At 47.3% G+C, this 22,551-nt stretch overlaps 2 protein-coding genes across 3 annotated transcripts in view; both read left to right on the top strand.

Moving 5' to 3' along the window:
* LOC142750375 (uncharacterized) overlaps positions 1 to 22,551 on the top strand; it is a 468,269-nt gene that overhangs the window by 199,910 nt on the left and 245,808 nt on the right. The gene's annotated exons all lie outside the window — the stretch shown is intronic.
* Positions 14,580 to 22,551, top strand: part of FNIP1 (folliculin interacting protein 1) — a 140,256-nt gene continuing 132,284 nt past the window's right edge. For both annotated transcript variants that reach the window (XM_075856440.1, XM_075856438.1), the window contains exon 1: positions 14,580 to 14,854. In XM_075856440.1, coding sequence (XP_075712555.1) covers positions 14,766 to 14,854 — 89 coding nt within the window. In that variant the 5' untranslated portion in view covers positions 14,580 to 14,765. The remainder of the gene's footprint in view (positions 14,855 to 22,551) is intronic.

Raw genomic sequence — 22,551 nt, 5'->3', positions numbered from 1 at the left:
CTCCATACAGCCCCCTCTGTAGATAGCGCCATACAGCCCCCTCTGTAGATAGCGCCATACAGCCCCCCCTGTAGAGAACTCCATACAGCCCCCTCTGTAGGGAACTCCATACAGCCCCCTCTGTAGATAGCGCCATACAGCCCCCTCTGTAGATAACGCCATACAGCCCCCTCTGTAGATAGCGCCATACAGCCCCCCCTGTAGATAGCGCCATACAGCCCCCTCTGTAGATAGCGCCATACAGCCCCCTCTGTAGATAACGCCATACAGCCGCCTCTGTAGATAGCGCCATACAGCCCCCTCTGTAGATAGCGGAATACTGTTGAGTATTGGTATTTTTTGCTGCTTACAAACATTACCAGTGTACAACATCGTTGTTACAGACATCTATACCCTCATCCTGTTAGCCACCCGGGTTGATATGACAATCCGGGAGCGCTCTCAAGAGGTTCGTCAGGAGAGCCGGGCCCACAGACCAGCACCCCCTGCCCAGAGACCACAATTGTCCACTCCTAGTGCGCTACCTGAGGAACCCATGCAGGTAGACAGAGTCCGGTTATCTGTAAAGGAGAAGCTGCGCAGATGCTCCTCTGGACTTTGCATGTATTGCGGCGTCAAGGGTCATTTTGTGCGTCAATGCCCACAGAAACCGGGAAACTCCAGTACCTAGGGTTGGTTGGAGAGGCAACTCTAGGTGGAACGTCTCCAAACGTTAAAACCTCTTCCAAATTATCGATACCTGTGGCCATCGTCACCGGACAGGCATCACATCCTTCCTCCGCCTATCTTGACTCTGGAGCGGCTGCTAATTTTATCCACCAAGATCTAGTGGATCAGTTTCAACTACCCACAGTCCGTCTGGAGAGACCCCTGGCAGTTGCCTCTGTGAATGGTCTACCGCTGCCTGATCCAATCATGCTCATCACTGAGCCGGTGATATTACGGGTCGGAGCTCTTCACTCAGAACAGATCTCCTTCCTGGTACTACCCAAGGCTATCAATCCTATCCTGCTGGGTCTGCCATGGCTCCGTCTACACGCCCCGACACTCGACTGGAGTTCTGGAGAAGTTCTTCAATGGGGTTCCAGATGCCATAGCCATTGCCTGTCACAAGTCCGTCCTGTTGTGCCCCCTCTGCCTCAGTCACTCTCCGATCTACCTTCTCAGTATGCCAATTTTGCGGATGTCTTCTGCAAACAAGAGGCTGAGACGTTGCCTCCTCATCGGAGTTATGACTGTCCCATTGAACTGGTTTCCAATGCTTCTCTTCCCCGTGGACGAGTATATCCTCTCTCCTTGCCAGAGATGTTATGAATGTCAGCCTATATCAAGGAGAACTTGGAGAGGGGTTTTATTCGAAAATCTTCCTCCCCGGCCGGGGCAGGATTCTTCTTCGTTAAAAAGAAAGATGGATCTCTCCGACCCTGCATTGACTACCGTGGTCTCAATCAGATCACGGTCAAGAACAAATACCCGTTGCCACTCATTTCCGAGCTGTTTGATCGCATACGAGGAGCCAAAATTTTTTCCAAGCTAGATCTGCGGGGGGCCTATAATCTAATCCGTATTCGCCGGGGTGACGAATGGAAGACGGCATTTAACACCCGCGATGGGCACTACGAATACCGAGTGATGCCCTTCGGACTGTGTAACGCTCCCGCAGTATTTCAGGAGTTCGTTAATGACATCTTCCGAGATCTCCTCTATACATGTGTTGTAGTTTATCTCGATGATATTCTAATCTTCTCCCCAGATCTGATGACCCATCGGAGGCACGTTCGTCAAGTTCTTCTGCGACTAAGAGAGAATCGCTTGTATGCCAAGTTAGAGAAATGCACCTTTGAAAAGAGGTCTCTGCCCTTCCTGGGCTATGTCATCTCGGATCAAGGCCTTAAGATGGACCCTGAGAAGTTAAAGTCTGTCCTGGAATGGCCACGTCCTCAAGGCCTAAGGGCCATACAGCGGTTCCTGGGTTTCGCCAATTTCTACCGGCAGTTTATTCCGAACTTTTCTTCTCTGACGGCCCCCATCTCTACCCTTACCAAGAAGAGTGTGAACGCCAAGGTGTGGACTCCGGAGGCAGAGTCCGCATTCATTAGCCTCAAGAAAGCCTTCACTTCAGCTTCGATCCTCCATCACCCTGACATATCTCGGCAGTTCTCACTGGAAGTGGATGCTTCCTCTGTTGGTGCAGGCGCACTTCTGTTCCAGAGGAGCTCCAAAGGAAAGGCAGTAGTGTGTGGCTACTACTTAAGACTGTTTTCCTCTGCTGAGCGCAATTATTCCATTGGAGATCGGGAGCTACTGGCTATCAAATTGGCCCTGGAGGAGTGGAGACATCTTCTGGAGGGCGCTGCTCACACCATCCTGATCTTCACCGACCACAAGAATCTCACTTACCTTCAGTCCACTCAAAGACTGAATCCCCGTCAAATTCTCCGCTGGGGACACAGTTCTAAACTGGCTGGGCACGCTGGTGTCCGTAAAACCCAAGACCTGGTCGCTCGTCACTTCTGGTGGCCCACGCTACCTAAAGATGTTCTGGACTTTGTCTCTGCTTGCACGGTGTGTGCCTCTAACAAGGTGGCTCACAGCAAGCCTGCCGGCCTGCTTCAACCCCTGCCTGTACCCAGTGCCCCCTGGCAGCACATCGCTATGGACTTCGTCACGGACCTTCCTCTCTCAGCAGGATGCAACACCATCTGGGTGGTGGTGGACCGGTTCTCTAAGATGGCACATTTTATCCCGCTAACCGGCCCACCCTCTGCTCCTCGACTGGCAAGCTTCTTCATTCAGCACATCTTCCGCTTGCATGGCTTGCCTCTTCACATTGTGTCCGACCGGGGGGTTCAGTTTACCTCCAAGTTCTGGAGAGCCCTCTGTAAACTCCTGGATGTGAGTTTGGACTTTTCCTCTGCCTATCACCCCCAGTCCAATGGGCAAGTTGAGAGGATCAACCAGATCATGGAAAATTATCTCCGCCACTTCATCTCTTCACAGCACGATAACTGGATACAGCTTCTACCATGGGCGGAGTTTTCATATAATAACCACACAAGTGAGTCCACCACCTCCACTCCGTTTCACACCGTGTACAGTCAACATCCCAGAGTTCCTCTTCCAGTGTCGACTTAATCTCAGGTACCCGCTGCTGACTCTGCATATGGGGACTTCCTGCAAATCTGGCAACAGACCTGGTCCTCTATTTTGCAGGCGGTAGATTGCATGAAGCGTAAGGTAGATACCAAAAGAAGAGAGCCGCCTCAGTATCTTCCTGGGACTAAAGTCTGGCTGTCCTTTCGAAACATTCGCTTGAGGGTGTCTTCATACAAGTTTGCTCCCAGGTTCCTTGGTCCCTTCGAGATCCTGCAACAAATTAATCCTGTTTCCTATAAGCTGCGGCTGCCCCTACCCTCAGAATCCCTAACTCCTTCCATGTGTCCCTCCTGAAACCCGTGGTCCTAAACCGCTACAGCAAGACCTCTAGTTCCACAGTTGCTTCCAGCGGTCATAATTATGGCGGCTGTTAAGGATCTGCCAGGAACAGCTTCTGTATCTACGCCCATAGGTAATCAGTCTGCACCTGCTTCTATGTCTGTGAGACTGACTCCATTTTCCACCACTCAGGATGGCAGGCTTAGGAGTGGGAGAGCCTATCACAGCCTGGCCAGACGGAGCTAGCTCCCGCCCTCTGTCTATTTATACCTGCCTTTCCTGTTCCTCCTTGCTTGTGATTCTTCTCGTTTGGTTTCCTGGCCCTGCTGCAGCTTCTTGAACTATTTGACCCTGCTTCATATTGACCCTGGCTTACTGACTACTCTCCTGCTCTGCGTTTGGTACCTCGTACACTCCTGGTTTGACTCGGCTTGTTCACTACTCTCCTGCTCTGCGTTTGGTATCTCGTACACTCCTGGTTTTACTCGGCTCGTTCACCACTCTTGTTGCTCACGGTGTTGCCGTGGGCAACTTCCCCTTTTCCCTTGCTTCTGTGTCCCTTGTCTGTTTGTCTGTCGTGCACTTACTGAGCGTAGGGACCGTCGCCCAGTTGTACCCCGTCGCCTAGGGCGGGTCGTTGCAAGTAGGCAGGGACTAGTGGCGGGTAGATTGGGGCTCACTTGTCTGTTTCCTTACCCCCATCATTACATAATCACAAGCCAATATACCTAGTCTACCCTGGTCCCTCACACTACTATGGACCCCCTTGAGACCCTGGCTCAGCAAATGCAGGGTCTCTCCTTCAGGTCCAGGCCCTGGCTCAGAGGGTCAACCAGCCTGATGCTACCATGGTAGTCCCCCTCACCTCTTGAACCCCACCTCAAGTTGCCCGACCGGTTCTCAGGGGACCGGGGGCTTTTCTCTCCTTTCGGGAGAGTTGTAGGCTTTACTTTCGCTTAAAGCCTCATTCCTCAGGTTCTGAGAACCAGCGGGTGGGTATAATTATGTCCCGGCTCCAGGAAGGGCCCCAAGAGTGGGCCTTCTCCTTGGCTCCTGACGCCCCTGAACTTTCCTCCGTTGATTGTTTCTTTTCTGCTCTCGGACTCATTTATGACGTGACTCACAGGACTGCCTTTGCCGAGTGTCAGCTGGTGACCTTACGTCAGGGTAAGAGACCTGTTGAGGAGTATTGTTCTGACTTTAGGAAGTGGTGCGTAGCTTCTCGGTGGAATGACCCTGCCTTAAGGTGCCAGTTGAGGTTGGGTCTGTCGAATGCCCTGAAAGACCTGCTAGTTAGCTATCCCTCTTCTGACTCCCTAGACCAGGTTATGGCTTTAGCGGTACGACTTGACCGACGTCTCAGGGAACGACAACGTGAACGTTTATGTGTTTTCTCCTCCGACTCCCCCATGATGCCTTCCGAGGTTCTGTTGCTTCGTTCCTCCCCGGAAGACTCAGAGGTACCTATGCAACTCGGGGCCTCCGTGTCCCCCCCCAACAACGTAGAGATTTCCGCAGGAAGAATGGTCTCTGCTTCTACTGTGGAGATGACAAGCATCAAGTGAACAACTGTCCTAAGCGTAAGAATGCAGCCGGAGAACTTCCGCGCCTAAGTGATCATCGGGGAGGTCACTTGGGCGCACAGGTATTTCCCGTAAATATGAAACGTAATAAGATCTTGCTTCCCTTTTAGGTCTCTTTTGGTGGTAGGTCTGCTACCGGCAGTGCCTTCGTGGATTCAGGGTCCTCTGCTAATATCATGTCTGTGGAATTTGCTATGTCTCTTGCTATGCCTTTGATTGATTTGCTTAAACCTGTCCCGGTAGTGGGTATTGACTCCACTCCTCTTGCTAATGGTTATTTTACACAGAATACCCCTGTTTTTGAACTCCTTGTTGGCTCCATGCATTTGGAGCAGTGCTCTGTACTGTTGATGCAGGGATTATCATCCGATTTGGTTTTAGGCCTTCCCTGGTTGCAGTTGCATAATCCCACGGTTGACTTGAATACTGGGGAACTTACCAAATGGGGTAATGAATGTTTGACGTCATGTTTTTCTGTTAATTCTATTTCTCCCCCTGAGGAGGTAAACACGCTACCTGAGTTTGTTCAGGACTTCGCTGATGTTTTCTCTAAGGAGGCCTCCGAAGTGTTACCTCCTCATAGAGAATACGATTGCGCTATCGAATTGGTACCAGGAGTTAAGCTTCCTAAGGGTAGGGTATTTAATCTTTCTTGTCCCGAACGTGAAGCCATGAGAGAGTATATCCAGGAATGCCTGGCCAAGGGTTAAATTCGCCCCTCTACTTCTCCGGTAGGTGCTGGCTTCTTCTTCGTAGGGAAGAAGGATGGTGGTCTTAGGCCATGCATTGACTACCGTAACCTAAATAAAGGAAGAAAAGAAAAAAGACACGGCGCCACCTTGTGCAGATCAATTGGCAAAGGTGAGACAATACTCCAAGAAATATGCTCACCTGGAATCGAAGTTTTTAAAGCGTGTAAATAAATAAGCCACAGTGCTGCTGCCAGATCCGAGTCGGTAACCAGAAGGGAACCGTTTGAGTAGAGACAATTGCAGGAGAAAAATGTGGATCATTCCAGGGGCGCTGCTGTGTGGTGAGAATAATGGGAGCGAAATCCAGAGGTATTGATAAGTTCAATTTAATTGCATGAGTGGCTACGCGTTTCAACGACGGACAGGCCTGATGAAGACGACTGTCCGTCGTTGAAACGCGTAGCCACTCATGCAATTAAATTGAACTTATCAATACCTCTGGATTTCGCTCCCATTATTCTCACCACACAGCAGCGCCCCTGGAATGATCCACATTTTTCTCCTGCAATTGTAACCTAAATAAGGACACTGTAAGGAACCAGTATCCCCTTCCTTTGATTCCTGATTTCTTTAATCAGGTTCAGGGGGCCCAATGGTTCTCTAAGTTTGATCTACGGGGGGCGTATAACCTTATCCGCATCAAAGAGGGGGATGAGTGGAAGACTGCGTTTAACACGCCCAAAGGTCATTTCAAATACCTCGTCATGCCCTTTGGGTTGTGTAATGCTCCCGCGGTCTTCCAGAAATGAGATTTTGAGAGATTACCTGGAGATATTTCTTGTAGTGTACCTTGATGACATACTGGTGTTTTCCAAGGACTGGCCCTCCCACATTGAGCATGTCAGGAAAGTGCTCCAGGTCCTTCGGGAAAACAAACTGTTTGCAAAAACCGAAAAATGTGTGTTTGGGGTACAGGAGATACAATTTTTGGGTCAAATCCTCACTCCTCGTGAATTCCGTATGGACCCCGCCAAGGTCCAGGCTGTGGCGGAGTGGGCCCAACCTGCCTCCCTGAAGGCGTTACAGTGTTTCTTGGGGTTCGCTAATTATTACAGGAGATTTATTGCTAACTTCTCGGTCATCGCTAAGCCTCTTACGGACCTCACTCGCAAAGGTGCTGATCTCCTCCACTGGCCTCCTGAGGCTGTCCAGGCTTTTGAGGTCCTTAAGAAGTGCTTTATCTTGGCCCCGGTGCTGGTTCAGCCCAACCAAATGGAGCCATTTATCGTGGAAGTTGACGCATCCGAGGTGGGAGTGGGGGCTGTCTTGTCCCAGGGTACCAGGTACCTCACCCATCTCCGCCCCTGTGCCTACTTCTCCAGGAAGTTTTCGCCCACTGAGAGTAACTATGATATTGGCAACCGCGAACTCTTAGCCATTAAATGGGCATTTGAAGAGTGGCTCCACTTCCTGGAGGGGGCTAGGCACCAGGTAACGGTCCTTACCGACCACAAGAATCTGGTTTTCCTAGAATCTGCCCGGAGGCTAAACCCGAGACAAGCTCGATGGGCGCTATTTTTTACCAGATTCAACTTTTTGGTTACCTATAGGGCTGGGTCTAAAAATATTAAGCCCGATGCACTGTCGCGTAGCTTCATGGCCAGCCCTCCTTCGGAGGAAGATCCTGCTTGTATTTTTCCTCCCGGTATAATCATTTCTTCTATTGATTTCTAATTTAGTCTCTGAAATTGCGGCTGATCAAGGTTCAGCTCCCAGGAACCTTCCTGAGGACAAGCTGTTTGTTCCCCTGCAATACCGGCTAAGGGTACTTAGGGAAAATCATGACTCTGCACTATCTGGTCATCCAGGCATCCTGGGTACCAAACACCTCATTGCCAGAAACTATTGGTGGCCTGGGTTGCCGAAAGACGTTAAGGCCTACTTCGCCGCTTGTGAGGTTTGTGCTAGGTCCAAGACTCCCATGTCCCGACCAGCGGGCTTACTACGTTCTTTGCCCATTCCCCAGAGACCTTGGACACATATCTCCATGGATTTTATCACCGATTTGCCTCCATCCCAAGGCAAGTCGGTGGTGTGGGTGGTAGTAGACTGTTTCAGTAAGATGTGCCGCTTTGTGCCCCTCAAGAAACTACCCAACGCCAAGACGTTAGCTACCTTGTTTGTCAAACACATCCTGCGTCTCCATGGGGTCCCTGTCAATATTGTTTCGGACAGAGGGGTACAATTTGTTTCTTTGTTTTGGAGAGCCTTCTGTAAAAAGTTGGAGATTGATCTGTCCTTCTCCTCTGCCTTCCATCCTGAAACCAATGGCCAAACGGAGAGGACTAATCAATCTCTAGAACAATATTTAAGGTGTTTTATCTCTGACTGTCAATATGATTGGGTCTCATTCATTCCCCTCGCTGAATTTTCCCTTAATAACCGGGTCAGTAATTCGTCAGGGGTCTCCCCCTTTTTTCTGTAATTTTGGGTTTAATCCACGGTTCTCCTCCGTTTCACCTGGTAGTTCCAACAATCCCGAGGTAGAGGTCGTTCATTGGGAACTGTGCACAGTCTGGGCCCAGGTTCAGAAGAACCTAGAGGCGTCCCAGAGCGTACAAAAAACTCAGGCTGATAGAAAACGTTCTGCTAACCCCTTGTTTATGGTCGGGGATCTGGTGTGGTTATCGTCTAGGAACTTGCGTCTTAAGGTCCCGACCAAGAAGTTTGCTCCCCGGTTTATTGGGCCGTATAAGGTCATTGAAGTCCTCAATCCTGTCTCCTTCCGGCTGGAGTTACCCCCATCTTTTCGCATACACGACGTGTTTCATGCCTCCCTCCTTAAATGCTGCTCCCCGTCCTTGGCTCCCTCGAGGAAACCTCCTGTCCCCGTTCTCACCCCTGAGGAAGTAGAATTCGAGGTGGCCAAGATTGTGGACAGCAAGATGGTCCAAGGCTCCCTCCAGTACCTTGTCCATTGGAGAGGACACAGGCCTGAGCAGAGGACTTGGGTACCCGCCCGGGATGTTCACGCTGGGGTATTGGTTAGGAAGTTCCACCTTTGTTTCCCCAATAAACCAGGTCCACTTAGAAAGGGTCCGGTGGCCCCTCATAAAAGGGGGGGGGGGTACTGTAAAGGATCTGCCAGGCACAGCTTCGGGGTTAACGCCCATAGGTAATCAGTCTTCACCTGAGTCTATGTCTCTGAGACTGACTCCAGCTTCCACCACTCAGGCTGGCAGGCTTAGGAGTGGGAGAGCCTATCGCAGCATGGCCAGACTCAGCTAGCTCCCGCCCTCTGTCTATTTATTCCTGCCTTTCCTGTTCCTCCTTGCTTGTGATTCTTTCCGTGTTATTTCCTGGCCCAGCTACAGCTCCTACTATTTGATCCTGCTCCATACTGACCCTGGCTTACTGACTACTCTCCTGCTCTGCGTTTGGTACCTCGTGCTCTGCTGGTTTGACTTGGCTCGTTCACCACTCTGGTTGCTCACGGTGTTGCCGTGGGCAACTTCCCCTTTGTATTCCCTTGTATGATTGTCTCGTGCACTTACTGAGCGTAGGGGCCGCCGCCCAGTTGTACCCCGTCGCCTAGGGTGGGTCGTTGCAAGTAGGCAGGGACAGAGTGGCGGGTAGATTAGGGCTCACTTGTTCGTTTCCCTACCCCCGTCGTTACACCTAAGACTGACATAGCTTCCCTGAAAGATGTCGTATGGCTCAGGTAGATCTCTGATATCCTGTCCATCAGGGGCCCGATTTTTTCTTCTGGGAGGAAGGTCATCTGTTTGGAGGAATCCAGCAGGGTTCCTAAGAATATACATCTTTTCGATGGATTTAGATTCGATTTTTTTAAATTTACGTTCCATCCTAATTTTGTCAGTATGTTCCAGACTATCTGTATGTGTAGGGTCAGAGTTGGAACTATTTCTGCTACCACCAGCAAGTCGTCTAGATATGGAATCAGGAGAATGTCGTTCATCCTGACGTATGAGGTCATTTCCGCTATCAGCTTGGAAAATACCCTTGGGGCTTGAGAGATGCCGAAGGGGAGAGCTCTGTATTGTAGGTGGCATACGGACCCATTGAGTGTTACTGCTACCCTTAGATACTTTTGATGACGATGACATGTGGGTACGTGATAATATGCATCCTCTAGGTCTATTGAGGCCATCACGCAGTCTCTGGAGAGGAGTTTTATAGTTGACGTGATACTCTCCATGCTGAGTTTTTTGTATGTCAGATAGCAGTTCAGTTTTTTTAGGTTTATAATGACCCTGTGTTTTCCTCCTGGTTTGTTCACTAGGAAGAGGGGGGAATAAAAGCCCCAACCTATCTCTGTGTCTGGAACCTGGATTAGGACCTCTTTTTTTATAAGTGACAGAACTTCTATTTCTAGGATCTTTTGTTGGACTGGGTTCCTTAGGTCCTTCGTGGGAAAGAATCAGTCTGGGGGGAGGGTTGTGAACTCTAGTATGTACCCTGTTTTTATGATTCCCAGAATCCAAGGATTTGCTGAAATCTTCCGCCAATCTTTGAGAAACAGGGAAATGCGACCCCCCACTGCCCCCTTGGCGTCATTGTTGGTCCCTATTTTTAGGGTCCTTTTGGGGCCTGAAAAGAAAAGACTTGTTTTTTCTAGGAAATCTCGAGGGTCTAAAGTCCTGTGTCCTAGGGTTAGCGTACCCCCCTCTTTTGTTACTTGGCCCTCTGGGACGAAAGGACTCTCTTCTTGGCCTTGTTTGTGCCGGGAACCCCTTTTTACTGTCTGATGCCTTTTCCAGCAGGTCAAGTGGGGGCCCGAAAAGGTAATCTCCTGAACAGGGGATAGCGCACAGCTTCCCTTTGGATCCGGTGTCCCCCTTCCAGGTCTTTAGCCAGATAGCTCGTCTAGCTGAATTCGCCAGGGCCGCTAATCTGGCGGAAAGGCGTACCGCGTCTGAGGCGTCTGCCAAGAAGTCTGCTGCTTTAGAAAGTGTTGGGTGGGAGGCTAAGATTTGATCCCGAGGGGTCTTGTCTGTCAGATGTACCTCCAGTTGTGCGAGCCACACTTTCAGGGATCTAGCCACGCAGGTGGCTGCAATGGCTGGTTTGAAACCCCCCGTAGAGGCTTCCCAGGTTCTCTTCAAGTAGAATTCGGCCTTTCTATCTATAGGGTCAGACAAGGAGCCTAGATTTTCAAAGGGAAGGGAGTGTTTCCTTGAGATCTTGGCTACTGGAGCGTCGAGCCTGGGGATGCTATCCCAGTCCCTGCATGCGTCCTCCTCAAAGGGATACTTCCTTTTGAGAAACTAGGGAATGCTTGTCTTTTTATTGGGAGCTTTCCATTCCTTTTTAATAAGGTTAGATATGTTCCTATGGATGGGGAAGGTTCTATTCTTTTTAGGTCCTAGCCCTTGAAACATAGCGTCCTGGATGGACCGTGGTTCTTTGGGGTCGTCTATATTTATAGTCGCCCTGTTTTTAGGAGTAGGTCAACGTCCTCCGTTGGGAACAGATTTCTCTCCCCCTCCTCCTCACCTGAGGAGTCGTATGAGCTGTACTCCCCTTCTTCGCCTAGCTGGGGGTCCCCTTCGGCTGAGGAATCGGAATCCATCCTGCTAGAAGAGGCGGCTGGAGGATCTCTTCTCTTTCTAAGGGACCTTAGTGAGCTCCTCAATTCAGCACTTACAATATCCTTAATGCTTGCGGCTAAATTTGTGGACTCTTCTGATATATTATCTAGACATTTCTGACAGAGTCTTTTGTTATAGGAAGATGCGAGTTTCTTTTTACATATCGCACATTCCTTGTTATGGGCCTTATCCTGCTTTTTCCTAGGACAATCCCTGGCCTAAACATATGCACAAGAGAAAGGGGAACAGTATTAGGTAAGGGAGAGGTTTTTCTCTTACCCCACTCCTGGCGTCCTCAAGTACCGGACTGGAGAACTTGGCATCCGAGCGTTCAGTGCGTCCTGGTGCTTCTCCTGGAGACTCCATGGCAGAAGAAGACAGGAGAACGAGCTCCTGTTGTTTCTGGCCTAAAATTGGCCAAGGATCGGCTGGGAGGCCCTCGCTCCGGACACTGGAGAACCTCCTCCCCACGTGGGCCACCGGAACACCGCCCCCTGGAGTGTTGGACGCGCCGGAAAGCCGCCAACGCTGGGTCTGGTCCGGCCCCTTCCAAGCCGAACGAGCCCCGGGGATCCGCTCCCCGCCAGAGGAAGGCCCGCCCTGTGGACCTTAAATCACCATCCTGCTTTGCAGCATGAGGGGGAGGATGGACCTGGAGAGGAGGGAGTACCTATCCCAGGCTAAGGTTGCTCCCAAGAGGGAGACCTATACCTTTCCTCCAGAGCACCCCTAGTGGAATAAGGTAAGCCTTGCTAGGGGGTCTGCAATCCCGGGAGAAGTGTCTTTTCCTCAGGAGAATCTTCCATCCGGAGGACAGGAAACCTGACTGGGTGTGTGGAGAGGTGTGTCCATTTTTATATCCTCAGGTTTCCTGTCCAGCGGATGGGACGTCTCTCCAGGGGTGCTGTCATAGGTGAATAGGTAAAACTGTGCTTTTCTTTCAAAAATAAGGACATTTCTAAGAGACCCTGAACTTTTGAACGTTCGTGTATGTGTATATATATATATATATATATATATATATACATATATATATATACATATACATATATATATATACATATACATACACATACAGTGAAGGAAATAAGTATTTGATCCCTTGCTGATTTTGTAAGTTTGCCCACTGTCAAAGTCATGAACAGTCTAGAATTTTTAGGCTAGGTTAATTTTACTAGTGAGAGATAGATTATATAAAAAAAAGAAAAATCACATAGTCAAACTTATATATATTTATTTGCACTGTGCACAGAGAAATAAGTATTTGATCCCCTACCAACCATTAAGAGTTCAGCCTCCTCCAGACCAGTTACACGCTCCAAATCAACTTGGTGCCGGCATTAAAGACAGCTTCATTAAATAGTACCCGCAAAACGCCAGTGTCAACGTCTACAGTGAAGAGGCGACTCCGGGATGCTGGCCTTCAGGGCAGAGTGGCAAAGAAAAAGCCATATCTGAGACTGGCTAATAAAAGGAAAATATTAATATGGGCAAAAGCACACAGACATTGGACAGAGGAAGATTGGAAAAAAGTGTTATGGACAGACGAATCGAAGTTTGAGGTGTTTGAATCACACAGAAGAACATTTGTGAGACGCAGAACAACTGAAAAGATGCTGGAAGAGTGCCTGACGCCATCTGTCAAGCATGGTGGAGGTAATGTGATGGTCTGGGGTTGCTTTGGTGCTGGTAAAGTGGGAGATTTGTACAAGGTAAAAGGGATTTTGAATAAGGAAGGCTATCACTTCATTTTGCAACGCCATGCCATACCCTGTGGACAGCGCTTGATTGGAGCCAATTTCATCCTACAACAGGACAATGACCCAAAGCACACCTCCAAATTATGCAAGAACTATTTAGGGAAGAAGCAGGCAGCTGGTATTATATCTGTAATGGAGTGGCCAGCGCATTCACCAGATCTCAACCCCATAGAGCTGTTGTGGGAGCAGCTTGACCGTATGGTACGCAAGAAGTGCCCATCAAGCCAATCCAACTTGTGGGAGGGGCTTCTGGAAGCATGGGGTGAAATTTCTCCCGATTGCCTCAGCAAATTAACAGCTAAAATGCCAAAGGTCTGCAATGCTGTAATTGCTGCAAATGGAGCATTCTTTGATGAAAGCAAAGTTTGAAGGAGAAAATTATTATTTCAAATAAAAATCATTATTTCTAACCTTGTCAATGTCTTGACTATATTTTCTAGTCATTTTGCAACTCGTTTGATAAATATAAGTGTGAGTTTTCATGGAAAACACATAACTGTCTGGGTGACCCCAAACTTTTGAACGGTAGTGTATATATATATATATATGTGTGTGTGTATATATACACACACGTGTGTGTGTGTATATACATGTGTGTATATGTATATATATATGTATGTATATAGATATAAACGAAAGCAATCCCACAGCACTCCGATGGTTCCAAAAAGTATGTGATTTATTCAGTCAACAGCTGCAACGTTTCCGTCCTGCTATAGCATGCTTGAAAAAGGTCCTATAGCAGGACGGAAACGTTGCAGCTGTTGACTGAATAAATCACATACTTTTTGGAACCATCGGAGTGCTGTGGGATTTCTTTCGTTTAGGTCTTATAATCCACGGATCTGGATTACCTGCTTGCACCCATTACCGTGTTGGAATCTGTCGCAGAGTGCTGCTTATCTCTACCTATATATATATATGTGTGCGTGTGACACGGGGAAAAAAATCGCCAGCAAAATCCGTTACTTGTGTCTGGCAAACCTGCTAAACAGTTGAAATCCACACATTGAAAACCTGCATTAAAACCGCTACGTCTGACAACGACCTTAATTTGGTGGCTATAATTTAACTTTAGCTGACACGTTAGTTTGGTGGGAAGCGGACCCCAGTCCTCCTCAGCTACACCACCATGGCACGGATGAGTCTCGTTGGTTAAGCATACGTGCAGCAGCTCCATTTAAACGAGAGTGATGGAAACAGCCGATGGTAGCGCTAGCGATCGCTGGGGGTCTAAGCGGTTATACCTCAACGGATCTATTTATCACCTATCCAAAAAACTGGTGAGAAATGTGCGCGGCTGGAATACCCCTTTAAAGCCGCGAACCTTCTTATGAACATAGCAGCGGTGAACACTATAGTCATCTGACCGCGTCACGTGATTCTCTCGCCGTGCTCTCCCTCACATACAACAGCAACAACTATCTTTCGTCCAATCACGCGGGTCTGACGAATTGACCAATAGCAGCGGCTCTTATGCTTCGCGGTCCAGGAAGTGGCTGGCAATCCTAGGAGTGGTGTATACTTGTAATACACAGCGTCTCCGCCCAGTGTGCCCCTCCCATGTGACAGCAGAGGGTGTCAGAGCAGTCATATGACTAGTCCACTGATGGAGTGCTGGAGCTGGGTGCGTTGTGCCAGGCTTTTTAATGCCTTGTACTGACTGCTGGGTTTACCTGCAAAATGCCACCGACTCTTTTCCAGAAGCTTTTCAATAAGAGGAACGGGCAGCTGTCACCCAGTAGAGACCCGAGAGAGGACTATGCCTTCAGGTACGACGCGGTTGTACATTTTTGTTGCTACTGTATATCTGTTATTTCTATTACTAGTCATGTGATTACTGCATAGAGGCTGTGGCTGCTCCACTATTTGTGGAACTACAAGTGCCACAATGCTGTGCCAGTCATGGCATTCGTTAGCGCTCCATTAATGTAATTGACATGCATTGCAACCTCAATGAAAGGTGACCTGTGCTTTCATTACTGCGTGGTTTGTTTTGGTCTGATCAGGTGTCCTATGTGCAGAAAAGTTCAGCATTAAAGGCAGTGCCAGCTAGTAAAGCCCTTTGCCTTCTCCAGATGGCATCAGTATTTGCACTTGTTACTGGTCTCTTACCAACACCTGTTTTTCTACAAAGGTTACTTACATCTTCGGTTTCTTGTAACCACAAGGGCAAACATACAAAATCCTATAGAAGGATATAGATGACCATCACTGGGTGTGTATAGATCAGTAGACTATGGGTGGGGGCAATGCGTTTTATTTGCTAAACATCACTATTCTTCCTGCACTGTAGCTTGTTCACGAAGTTCCAGTCTGACTGGGGTCACACATTGGGAAGTGGGTGCCATATCTGGCCATTCACTCACTGATTTCCCTGGGTACAGTGCAATGTCTCATTTTCTTGTACAGTGCTATATGGGAAATATATGCTCAGCTGCTTGTTTCTGTGATGGGAACAGATCATCTGAACACTGGGGGATCTGACACCTGAACAAGGGTTTAAGATGTGTGTTGGTATATATTGATGAAATTCTAATCTCTGGGGGAGCTGCCGGACACTCACAGACCCAACGAAGCGTGCTAGTGGGGGAAAAGGCTATGGCTCTGTCAAGAGACTCCCAGCGATTCCCAAAGTGGTGTGTCAAGAACCCCCGCAACCCTCCGTCCTGCTCTGTATTGTAAGGAATAGAGAGAGAGGGGGCTGCCCTTGACACGCTACTCCGAGGCCTGGTCCCTGTACTGTTGGAAGAGGCACAAGGAGTGTCGGGTTGCCCTCTTATTGGATCTCCAAAACCAAGTCATCATGGCAGGTAATACTTTAGTGGTGGGAGCTGCTCTCAGATCCAGGCAAAATAGGACCTTCCAGGTTGATCTGGTATCCAGAATCCGCTGCAGTATTATAGGGTCAGAAGTCCGGAGTGAAGGGGCACCTTATACGCTTATTTATTGTCCTGACCATCGGATGTGTCATTGCATTCTCTCGCTAAGCTGTGCCTTGCATATTATTAGCTATGATGACTTCAGCATCACATGAATGCCATACTCATACATTGTGTCATGCACATAGGAGTCTGCAGTGATTCAGACCCGGCTGTCAAATGCTTCCCATGTAGAAGTGATGGGCTAACCCTGTAGCTTCTGCTTGGTTCTTGTCTTCGCATATTCCCAGGAGTTCATATATGTAAGTGCTAATATGCAATACTTAGGATGACAGCCTGTTTGGGATAATTGTAAGATATTAAAGTAACACGATCCCTTCACATAGTGTTCCCATTGCTAGGTGGATCAGGTTCCCAGCTATAAACGTTGTAGCGCATAAATTGTTTTATTGTCAAGTGCCAGAATGCCTGTCATGTGCTTAACATATATATTGCATTATTATTAGATCTGCAGAACTTCTCAATGCTTAATGTTGTTGTTTTTATTTTTTTTTGTATTTTTTATTAAGCTTCAAATAATTGAACACTTGTATAAGATGGGGTTAAAGAGGAGGCAGGAGGGGGGGAGGGGTCACAGATTTCGCTGATCGAGTTTGTGTTTGGATTGCACTTTCTTACAAAAACAGTGCCACAGCTGTCAACAGGTTGTGTGTGGTATTGCAGCTCAGCCCCATTCACTTCAATGGAACAGAGCTGCAATACCTGATAAAATCCATGTACAGGTGTGGCGCTGTTTCTTGAAGAAAGCAGCCATATTTTTCTAAACCTGGACTACCATTTAACTTTCGGAATTATTACTTTTTTATTAATATCAGATACTTTACTCCTAATTGGAGTTTTTGTAGACCTACAGTCTCCATGCACAATAATAATGAATATGAAAAGATGACACGGGTGTTTCAAAAAGGATGTCAGATGATGTACTATGGGCAGTGTACATCTCTGTACTGATAGAAGAGTGCCCGATACAATTTGTGAATAGGAAGGTGACCATATAAAGATTGCGGATTATGTACTATGGGAGGTGTGCTACCATGTCAGATGATGTACTACCATGTCCGATGATGTACTATGGGCAGTGTACTTCTCTGTACTAAGAAGAGCACGTGAGCGCGCTCCATACTTCCCCTTGGCGACGGCAAAGTAATAGTATGTGGCATGTCGCCATGGGATTAATAGCGTTTATTTTTAGCATTACTTTTTGAAAATTTTATTTTACTTTATTTTTTTTATCCCATAGGGGAATATTTAATTCAGACTTAAATTTTTTTTAACTTTAATGTACTGACATACATCTATAACCCAGTACATTAGCCTGTGTACGGATAGTACACAGGCAGTTGTTAGGGCATACGTAAGTTTGCTCTAACAACAAGAAATCTGGTCAGACAGCCCTGGAGTACTGCAATGTACACTGGGCTGTCTGTCCATATAAGGTATGCCTCTGGATCGCATCAAAGGGATTCCCTGTGATGCGATCTAAGGGGGGGGGGTCTCCCTTTGAATGCTGCAGTCAGCTTTGAACAGCTTAGTTTTGAAATACATGAATTCATGGTATTGAACAGTTTGCAGCGGCACAGTATCGAAACCGTATCAATATTTTAATGCATCGTGCAACCCTATTAAAGACACAAGGCTCAACGAAAATTAAACCATAAGGGTAAGTTCACACGTGGCGTAAATACGGATTTAGTTGTGGAAAATCCGCAGCATAATACAATAGCAGCAAAGTGTATGAGATTTGAACAAATCTTATTCACACGCTGCGAAAATGATGAGGGAAAAAACTTTCAGAAATCGACCTGCGGTTAATTTTTTTTAATCCGCAGTATGTCAATTGTATTTGCTGCTTTTCTATTGCGGGTTTTCCCCTTTGAATTCAATGGGGTGGTAAAACCCGCAAAAAAATCGCAGATGTTGCGATTTTTGCGGCGGAAAAGCTGCAATTCTGCTGCAAAAAATCGAAACTCGGGGAAAAAAAAAATCTTAGAATTCTGTGCTTCTCCATCCAAGCGGGCCTCCTGGGATGCAAAGGGACGCCATGGCTACATAAGTGAAACTTTTTTTTTTTTTTGTACAGTCTTCCGCAGCAGACATTCTGGCCGAAAACCTGCACCACAATTTGGTATGGGTTTTCGGCCGTAATTCCCTGCGGCTGCCAGAGCGGATACGCCGTGTACCTTTACACAGCATATTCGCCCGTGTGAACGTAGCCTAGATGTTAATGTCACCGCAATTCTAGACCAAAAAAAAAACCACACAAGTTGGTCAGCACATCCTAACGTACGCTGTGAGAAGAAAACGAATGGCTGTTGCCTTCTCAAGCAATAGGTCACACTTTGCTTTCAACACCAGTAATAGTCAATGACTAGCTTTATGTGATTGACTTTATATTCAGAGAGGGATTTGTAGTTGACAGCCTTCGTTTGACAAACCTAGGAGACAAGCAGTTGGTACACTAAGGTGCCTCACACACTAGCGTCTTTGGCCTGTGATATACGGTCCGTATGTCGGCCACATTTCCCGGACCGAACACACTGCAGGGAGCCGGGCTCCTAGCATTATAGTTATCTATGACGCTAGGTATCAATGCCTGGCTGCGGGACAACTGTCCTAGATAACTATAATGCTAGGAGCCCGGCTCCCTGCAGTGTGTTCGGTCCGGGAAATGTGGCCAACGTACGGACCGTATTTTCCGGACCAAACACGCTAGTGTGTGAGGCTCCTTAGATGTACAAGCTAAACTTTAACAGGTAAACTTCATTCTACCAGAATCCTGAAGTATCGAGGCTTAACAGAAAAGCTATAGAGCACTTCTCTTTACTTTTAGAAGTAGTTGTCTGAGAACACTTTTTCAGGCATGTGGTTAGGGACATGTGAGCGCTATTCAAGGGATTGTTTCATGAAAGCAACCTGTTCTTAAAGAGGCTCTGTCACCAGATTTTGCAACCCCTATCTCCTATTGCAGCAGATCGGCGCTGCAATGTAGATTACAGTAACGTTTTTATTTTTTAAAAACGAGCATTTTTGGCCAAGTTATGACCATTTTTGTATTTATGCAAATGAGGCTTGCCAAAGTACAACTGGGCGTGTTTACAGTAAAAGTACAACTGGGCGTGTATTATGTGCGTACATCGGGGCGTTTTTACTAGCTGGGCGTTGTGAATGGGAGTGTATGATGCTGACGAATCAGCATCATCCACTTCTGTTCATTAACACCCAGCTTCTGGCAGTGCACAGACACACAGCGTGTTCTCCAGAGATCACGCTGTGACGTCACTTCCTGCCCCAGGTCCTGCATCGTGTCGGCCACATCGGCACCAGAGGCTACAGTTGATTCTGCAGCAGCATCAGCGTTTGCAGGTAAGTAGCTACATCGACTTACCTGCAAACGCCGATGCTGCTGCAGAATCAAATGTAGCCTCTGGTGCCGATGTGTCCTCGCTCGTCCGACACGATGCAGGACCTGGGGCAGGAAGAGAGTGACGACACAGCGTACACGCTGTGTCTTTGCACTGCCAGAAGCTGGGCGTTCTGAAGAGAAGTGGATGATACTTCTCGTCAGAACGCCCAGCTAGTAAAAGAAGTAAACACGCCCCGATGTAACACACATAATACACGCCCAGTTGGACTTTTACTTTAAACACGCCCAGTTGTACTTTTGCAAGCCTCATTTGCATAAATACAAAAATGGTCATAACTTGGCCAAAAATGCTCGTTTTTTTTAAAATAAAAACGTTACTCTTATCTACATTGCAGCACCGATCTGCTGCAATAGCAGATAGGGGTTGCAAAATCTGGTGACAGAGCCTCTTTAACTTGGAAGCCAGCGCATCAATTGGAAGTCTGTCATTCTAGCCTCCGGAGATGAACTGTTTAAACCACGCCTGGTCAGAAATTTCTGAAATGTAGCATTACATAGCGATCATGGATATGGACAAGTTGTCTTAGTCAGACAAACCCTTTAAAGCCGTGCATTTATGGGCCTAGTGGTCACTAACTTTTCAACAACTTGCATAAATCAATAGTACAAGCGAAAATAAGAAACTTTGTAATATATCTTATTAGAGAAAATTGCCTTTCTCCTCTAAAGCTCCTCACCCCCTCCTAACTGTTCACACACTCAGAATTTACTGATAAATTAGTCTCCTCAAGACAAGACGGACTATCACTCACCGAGGGATCAGGATAGCCGCTCATAGAAGTCTATGGAGAGGGTAGGAGGGAGCAGAATGGGCGAAACCTACACTGTATTAGCATACTATGCACAAAACGTTTGCAGGCTGACTTCATGGGAATGTGAGTTCCACGATGAAAGTTACTCATTCAGAATCTGTCTGTTTAGCTAAGCAGCCTATACTGTAGTTTGTCGGAGGGGGGTTTAGTGGTGACAGATTCCCTTCAACCTGTATGTGTGTAAGGGGAAGAGCAAGCACCCTCTGGACCTGGTGAAGGGAGTCCGCTAGCCAGGATTTCTATTTTTCATTGTGTAAATAAATCTTCGGTAGTGACGGTACATTGCCTGTAGGTTTCTACAGGGGGATTTACCGTTACTCAGAATAAACTTGTTTGACGACCTGACACCGAATAATTGTAAGAGATGAGTGATTTGCGTAAGCTCAGAAGAAATAAAAAGCTCACGTCGCCCATCTTGTTTTTTTTTTTCTACCGCCCACATCTTACCTGATCTCAGATTTTAGAATTCTTGGGAATTCCCACGCCACTTAAGCAGTTTACAAACATTGACATATCTTTGCTGCGCTTAGTTTAAGAAAGGCTGCTAAAGTATGTGATGTCCTAATGTTTCAGCGTTGTTCAAAACCAAAGAATACTATAGCAAAAAATTAAATTTATTATATATTAAATAGTGCTGTTGTGCCTGGCAATCTATGAAAATCATTGAAATCTACCATTTGGTCTGATCACATAAGATTTCTTAACCTGCAAATATAGGAGAGGAGAATTTAATAATTGTATCACTTTTATTACATAGTATTATCTTATACTTTACACTGTCTGCTTGCCCGATCTATTTTGGGTTGTAGTATCTTCCTGATAGAACAGCTGATCATCGGACGCATGGGTGATCTTTCTAGATGTTTAAAGCGTACCTATACTTTCAAATAACTTTTTACATGCCATAGTGACATGTTAGAATTTTCATCAGTGGGGGTCCGATGACAGAGAGATCCCCACCGATCGCTAAAACAAAGCGGCAGAAGCGCTCGGGTGAGCACTGTGACGCTTAGTTTCTTCTCGGTGTCACGAAGCGGGTAGTGGACCCACTAGGCCGTACCGCCGTAGCGGGGAGGCAGCTGGCCAAACGACAGGAAACCCCAGAAATACAATGTCCCGCACAAGGGTACCTGTATAGTCCAGACGGTGGCCGAAGCTCTGGCACAGATGGAGATGAATGCAGCAGACAGCACCAAACGTGGCGGATGACACAGGAGCCGCAAGTTGCACCGGACGTGGCGGATGACACAGGATGTCGCACGACTTGATACTAAGGCACAGCACGGGGAACAAGGCACGGGAAACACTAAGGGACCATTTGCAAGACAGACTGGGAAAACTAACAATGCTCAGGCAAGGATTAGAAGGCCAGGGGCCTTCTTATAGACCAGGAAATCGTGGCTGTTGATGATGATGACTTCCTCCTATTTGCGCGCGCTGGCCCTTTAAGGCCGGGTATGAGCGTGCGCGCGCACCCTACGGGGAACACAGGCGAACGGAGCGGAAGTGAGCGCTGGCGTCTCCTAGGAAGGAGATGGGGACCAGCGCTCACAGATCCATGGCTGCGGGCTTCGGGAGGTGAGTAAATCGACAGCCCGCAGCCATGGACGCTACACTCGGCTTTCCGAAGAAAGCAGAAACTAAGCGGCACGACGCTCACCTTAGGAGTTCAGCTGCTTCATTTTAGCGATCGGTGGGGGACTCTGTGTCATCGGACCCCCACTAATGACATGTTTTTTTAAAGTTTAGCTACCCTTTAATACCCATGTTATAGAAACATAGCATTACACGTATTTTTATTTATTTATATATATATATATATATATATATTTTTTTTAGATGGGCATCAGCGATTATCATTTTAGCAATATTGTAATGTCCAGGTTCTAAAGTCATCACAGCATTTGCCTGCTCATTTTACTCTTTTTACTGGAGGTGGACAAAAAAGTGTTGCAGGGTTATTATAAGGCACAAGCTCAGCAGTGTAGGTAAACATGGGGCTCTGGCATCTGTTCAGGTCAGTGCAACTTCCTTACATTTGGAGTAACAATGAGGCTTTCTTCAACATAACAAAACATAAACTGTTAACCCAAAGAATGTTCTAACCGGACCTGAGTGGATTTTCTGAACCATGTGTGTTATGCCAGCACCGTGCCAGGTAAAAGCAGAGGTTTGGGCACTAAGCCTGTGCAAAACTGGAGACTAATCAGTGTTTTTCCCAATGCAAGGTAGATGGAAATATTATCATAGTAATATAGTTTGAAGCTGAATAAAGACACGTCCATCCAATT

Source organism: Rhinoderma darwinii, chromosome 3, assembly GCF_050947455.1.
Source record: "Rhinoderma darwinii isolate aRhiDar2 chromosome 3, aRhiDar2.hap1, whole genome shotgun sequence".
NCBI classification, from domain to species: domain Eukaryota; kingdom Metazoa; phylum Chordata; class Amphibia; order Anura; family Rhinodermatidae; genus Rhinoderma; species Rhinoderma darwinii.
This window is presented reverse-complemented; position numbering and strand designations above follow the sequence as displayed.